Source organism: Malania oleifera, chromosome 7 (assembly GCF_029873635.1).
Source record: "Malania oleifera isolate guangnan ecotype guangnan chromosome 7, ASM2987363v1, whole genome shotgun sequence".
Lineage (NCBI taxonomy): Eukaryota > Viridiplantae > Streptophyta > Magnoliopsida > Santalales > Ximeniaceae > Malania > Malania oleifera.
In genome coordinates this window covers 107,179,245-107,185,498 of record NC_080423.1, presented here as the reverse complement: position 1 = coordinate 107,185,498, position 6,254 = coordinate 107,179,245, and the positions used below count along the sequence as shown (strand labels likewise).

At 39.6% G+C, this 6,254-nt stretch overlaps 1 protein-coding gene across 4 annotated transcripts in view; it reads left to right on the top strand.

Moving 5' to 3' along the window:
• The first annotated feature begins 460 nt into the window (after positions 1-460).
• The window catches only part of LOC131160549 (uncharacterized), a 56,737-nt gene continuing 50,943 nt past the window's right edge, over positions 461-6,254 (top strand). Inside the window, exons 1-7 of one of the 4 annotated variants that reach the window (XM_058116352.1) lie at positions 461-672; positions 837-1,032; positions 1,178-1,302; positions 1,458-1,574; positions 1,799-1,945; positions 2,049-2,429; positions 2,541-2,698. In XM_058116352.1, coding sequence (XP_057972335.1) covers positions 577-672; positions 837-1,032; positions 1,178-1,302; positions 1,458-1,574; positions 1,799-1,945; positions 2,049-2,429; positions 2,541-2,698 — 1,220 coding nt within the window. In that variant the 5' untranslated portion in view covers positions 461-576. Of the gene's footprint in view, positions 673-836; positions 1,033-1,177; positions 1,303-1,457; positions 1,575-1,798; positions 1,946-2,048; positions 2,699-6,254 lie in introns of all 4 variants that reach the window. The other 3 variants (XM_058116351.1, XM_058116350.1, XM_058116349.1) reach the window with 3 other exon arrangements.

Genomic DNA, 6,254 nt, shown 5'->3' with positions numbered 1-6,254 from the left:
AAAGCGGAATGGCCCCATTACTTGAGGGAAAATAAAAAAGGAGAAATGCAAAAACAATTAGCAAGTCGCACCCGGTGCACGTTAGAGCACGTCACTGCACAAGTGTAATGTGAGATATTTCACGTAAAATATTGCGCTGGAAGAGAAGAGTGCTGTGGCACACGTTAGGGCGAAAGAAATGAACAACGGCGCTATCCTGCGCTCCTCACGTTTGTCGAGCTAACCTGCGCTTGTCTGGTCAGTGGCCACTGCACTGCTCTTCCGCATGAAACCCCAAACGCCAAAAATAAAAAGAGAAAAAAAGAAAAAAAAAGAAAGAAAAGGACGCGCGGCATTGAATATCCAGCCACCTACCAGATATAGAAAACTTAAAAAATAAAAAATAAAAAATAGAAAATAGAAAAAGGAAAAACGAAAAACGGCACAATTGCTTATATATATATATATATATATATATATATTTTTTTTTTTTTTGGAAAGACATAAATCACATAATTGCATATATCCTTCTTCTTCCTCTCTCTCCCTCTCTCTCTCTCTCTTTCCAAGTCTCGAACGGAGAAAGAAAGGGGAGTCATGGTTTCGACGAGACGAAGTGGATCTCTATCGGGAAACAACAGCAAGCGATCTTCGTCCTCCGAAGAGAAGCCTCCGTCGCCAAAGCGTCACAAGGTCACGAGAATCGATCATCTCGAGCTTCTTTTTCTTTCTTCTCTTTTTCTTTTTTTGTGTTGTTCTTTTTTCCATCATGAATGTTACGGTGTTTTTGAAGCTCTGGAGTTTTGGATTTTGATGTTATGTTTGTGAGCTGAATGTTCGATTTCCGCGAGTTTCAGGCGGAGACAGGCGGTGCTTCGGAGAAATCAGCGCTGGCTGCGGAGAATCCAAAGGATTTGTGCTCGCCGGCGGCGGATCCCGCCGACTGTGGTCCCGTGGATCCTGCAGTTCCTGGATGCGGCGCCGGGGATGCTGTGAATTCTGGAAAGGGAGAGGCGGCGCCGGCGGTCGCGGTGTCGACGCCGATCGCGGAAGGTGAGGAGTTGTTTGTCAGTTTGCCACTGATCTCTTTGCATGTCTATATTCTGTAGCGTGTTGGTTTTTTCGGTTTCTGCTATGAGGAAAATTTGAATTTGCATTTGAATTTGGATTTATGAGGCTGAGGTTTTGGTTGTTTAAGGGATTCCACCGATCGTGGTGGAGAAGCCGAAGAGTTCTTTCTCCTCGTGGAGTTTTTGTCAGAAGCAGAACCCTAATTTCGAAACGGTGATGCCTTGGTGCAAGCTTCTTTCACAGTCTGCGATGGTGAGATGTTTCTCATATGAGATGCATTTAGTTGGTCAGAATGTGAATTATATAAATTCGGGCACGCATCATTTGATGAAATCTCAATTTGTAGCTGTTACTCTGCTTTATCTTTTGGCTAAAATGAATTTTTATTTTTTTATTATATACTGTAGAATGCAAATGTTGTCATTTCTACATCGAGTTTCACCATTGGTTCCAGCAAACACTGCAATTTCCCATTGAAAGACCAAACGATTAGCGCAACTTTATGCAAGATCAAGCATACACAGGTATTTCTTGGTAACTATGCTCTCATTTTAAACTCCATTTGGGATTATATGCAAGTTTAAATGTTCTCTTGTTTGTGCATTCTGCACGCACAGTCATGTATATTGATACTACATGGACATGATAAAGACACATATCTTGGGCTCAGTAGTGATTAGTTCTGGGCTGCTGTTTTCCTTATTTGTACATGGCTGTATGAGTTCTTTTTGTTTGTTGACATGATCAGCGTGAAGGTATTGCTGTGGCCATGCTTGAAAGCATGGGGAGCAAGGGATCTGTGCATGTAAATGGGGCTCTTGTTAAGAAGAATACCAGTTGTGTCCTTAGTTCCGGGGATGAAGTAGTTTTTGGATTGCTAGGGAACCATGCTTATGTATCCTTCCTTGTCAGGCTTCCCTGTTCATTATATTTTTCCTTTTTATTTATTTGAGTTGCATTTGTTGTGTGGGCAAGTTTCCTCAATTTTATATGTATAGATTTTTCATCAACTTCTGACTGAGGTTACAATGAAGGCACCTTCCTCTATTGGGGGTGCAGAGGCTCATAATAGTTTAGGAAGATATATGCTTCAGGAAAGACGGCAGGCAGGGGATCCTTCTGCTGTGGCTGGGGCAGCTTCTATTCTCTCAAGTTTGAGACAAGAGTCTTCGCGTTGGAAGCCTCCAGCTCAGACCAATGGTAAAACCAACCAAGGGATGGAGCTGTCCACTCACTCTGTTGTTCGTGATGTTCCGGAGGTCGAGCTTGACGGTCTGGAGTGCAGTTCTGCTCCAAATGGGGCATGTGATAATGCTGCTGATATTGGAGCAACGGGCAAGAACCTTCCTCTCGATTGCAACCAGGACTCTGGCATAGAGGCAGGCAATGTAAAATTTTCTGGGGTGAATGATTTGCTAAGGCCTTTTTTGAGGATGTTAGCTCCGTCGACTAGTTGTAACCTGGAATTGAGCAAAAGTATCTTTAAACAGGTACTGGAGGAAAGAAATGAGTGGACGAGGGACTCGCAGCCAGCTTCGACATCAGGTCTCTCTCTGCGATGTGCTGTGTTCAGGGAAGACATTCTTGCTGGAATTCTCGATGGCAAAGACATACAAGTTTCATTTGATGATTTCCCATATTACTTGAGGTACGATTGTCTCTCTCTTAAAAAGAAAACAAGAAAACACGCACTTGCTTTTTTCTCCCCCTCACGATAGATTGTTGTCAAGATAGTTTTATATTGATTATAAGTGTCATGATCCATTTAAGTTTGAACTTTTCCGTGATTGAAGTCTTTTGCATTTTATTTTTTCCATTGATGGGTTGTACTGGTATTAGTCAGTTCCTGCATTCAAAGTTCATTGCTATAAAATAATGCATACTATGTGCATGCGCACACATTTTCTTAATAAGCACCTGTGTGCACACATGCTTGTCTGTATCTGTGTTAGCATAAAACAAAGTTTGTTCCTAACTTTTCGTAAATAAATAAAACTAGGGCAGTTGATTCCAAAATTTCCACTGGAATTTCATTATTAGTTCATCATAACCAAAGCATAGAACAAGCAAAACATAGCTAATCAATAGTGTTCCAGTCCTGAATTTCATTATTAACTCATCATCACCAATACATAAAACAAGCAAACTATGACTCATGTTCCAAAATATAAAAAAAAATCCTTTCATTAAAAAGGGAATTGGGGGTAAGTCTTAACTTATTGCTGTCATTAAAAGAAACTACTTCATATTCTTCTCAAGTGATTATAATTTTTGATGATTCAGTGGATTGCCAGCCGGTATTGTTTATATCAATTATCAACAAATGGAAGTTTGTGAAGTAGCCAATATATGTAAAATTCAAAATGGCTTACACATCTTAGTTTAATGTGATGTCAAACTTACTTGAAATTAGAGTTTGCAACCTTTAGATATTAATTGTACATTTGTACCTTCCCAAAATTTCAAGTTGATATCTCATCAACATGAGATTATGAATATGCATGCTAAAGATTGTTGTAACATCATAGATAAATTACTCTAGAATTGATGGACTCTACATCCTAAATCATCCTGTAAGGCTTTAGCAAGTACCATTATACATGCTGGTCTGGAAAAAGTGATTTGATTTGTCGTTGGTGTACTTGTGTATGTGGGTGGTGGCGGTTTTTTGTTAGGTCAAGAAATTGGGTTGACTAATTTGAAATTATTGCTGCAATGCCTTGTTTGTTGTTGTACTTGTGATAATCTTGTATGATTCGCTAAAATATGCTTGCTACCTTGTGAATTCCGAAAGTTTGTGTTTGAGGGAATTGCAATATTTTAATTGAATTTTTTCTTGGCAATTGGTTGTTTGGGGATGTAATACACGTTGCCACTTAGACCAAGGAGGATATGTAGCACATATGTAGCACAAGACTCCTAGAGCTAAATCCACTTCTAGTCCACCTGGAGGCTAAGTCCTTTCTAGCCATTCAATGGAAGACTTGTTCCTCTTATTTATTTCAGCATTAGGGTCCTTCACATAATCTCTTTGGAATAACACCTGGCTGGAATAAACAGACTGATTGATTGCAATGAGGTAGCAACCATTCGGAGATAGAAATATCTTTGTGGCAGCCAAAGTGCCATCGAGTTTGGTGTTGGATGAAGATCAGTTGGTTAGGAGTTCACACCAAGAAGGCAAAAACAATTCGTTTTGATAACAAACATAGATCTGTTTAAGAAGAATAGGCAGCGAAGCAGGGAAGAAAGACTCTAGAATTAAAGGCCAAGGAGATGGATAGGCTAGGTTAGCTAGTATTGAATAAGAAGATGTTCTTCTTCCCCTGCTCCTTTGCGAATTGAGTGCACTACTTGTAATGAAGGGCGTATCCGCTCTTGGCAGAAAAAAACCTTCTTATCAGAGAAATAAGGCACACTCTTTTGTTGGCCTTTGTTTAACAGAGAATAGTGCGTAAGGGGGACGGCGACAAGTCACCCCATGTTTTGTTTCCCTATATCAACCCTTTGGTTTTGAGACTAGTGGAGTTGTACGGGAGAAGTTAGTTGAGCATTGAGTAAAGTAGTTGAGACTAAGACCACTTGGGTTCAATCATCAATCAAGTGCTTCTAATGTCAAGATTTTGGGCATTGAGCAACTCAATGTCCTAAGCAGGTCATGGCCATTGTAGAAAAAGAAGATGACAATGGTGGCATTCAAGTAGTTGAAGTACAAACAGAAATCCCAAGTGATTTTGGTGATGATGGCAATGTGAAAGATTTGTTTAATACTCCAGCACATGCTCCCTTCCCACAAGGTTGAAGAAAAAGAAGATTGAAGGCGAACTAGTATATTTCAAACTATGATTTGTCAAAAGCAGTTTTGTAACCTCAATGCAATACATAGAAAGCTTTGGTGAACAATACCAACTTGAAGGTCTGTGATTGTTTGCTTGCACCCCTTCAAGATTGGCTCAATTATGGAGACAGTGCAATGTGATATTCTTTCTCTCAAGATTTGTCATATCCAAAAAATGTCCTTATTTGATGGGAGGGTTAAGCATGATGGATATGGAAGTTTTTATTCCCTCTCCACCTCGTATTCCCTCTCCACCGACGAGAAGAAGCATAAGTTGATGTCATCTCAAACTCTTCCACTCAGAAGCATGCCACTTGTTTTTTTATTATGAAGATGATTCTATTCATGGTGATGGACTTGTTGGTACTTTTGTGGAGTTGGAAGGAACGAATTAACGTAGGATGAGAAGCGGGTATTTGGGTTGGATAATTATTTTCCCAATGTGGAGGCCTATGTCAAAGAATAGTGTTAGTGGATTATTGGGTCTGAACCCAAATCTGCTTAGTTATTTAGTCATTTATTGTATGTGTTTAGTTTGCTTATAGTATAATTATGCGTTTTGGGGGCTTGTTTGTAATATTTGTGTATTTTAGGGGTTTGTCTTGTAGTTTCATGTAGTTTAAGGGGTATATGTGTGATTTCTTGTGTTAGAGGTGGTTATTGTTGAATTTGAATTAAGATTAACATGTGTTCTTCCCCCCTAAGTTCATCTCCTTCTTCCCCCTCCCCCTTTTTTTCTTTCTTCCTCCTCCTCCTCCTTCCCCTTATTTTCTCTCATCAAATTTTTTCTAAATTCTCCCTTGGCAGCAGATCCTTGATGCTGTCCTGCATCATTGATTTGTGCGTGAAGTTGAGTCTTTTTCTTGAGGTTGGGTTGTGGAAAGAATTAATGGCTGGATCAAAGGAATTATCTAAATATACACTTTTTTTTTTTTGGTGGGAAATGGCTCTAGAAATAGATTTTGGCTGGATGTGTGGTGTGGAGATGATCCTCTAAAAAAGATTCATCTCTATCCGCTTACAAGCAAGGATGCTATGGTTGTTTGCATCTTCTCCTAGGGCCGAAAGGGGATTGTTTGGGATTTGCTCTTTATAAGGGATTTGCAAGATAGGTGCTTCAAGAAATTTCAAACTTTTGGCACTCATTACAACACCATAATTAATCTTGACCTGAAAAATTCTATCAGATGGATGGACGGAAGTAGTAAATTAGCACTGAAGAATTTCTACCTCTTAATGAACAAAGGTTATGCTACTTCCTTGGAAATTTAAGTTCCCAATAAAGTTTTCTTCTTTGTTCGTCAGGAAGCTGTCCTCACAAGGGATAACCTTCATAGAAGAGGTGTGGCATTCGTTGATTAGTGTT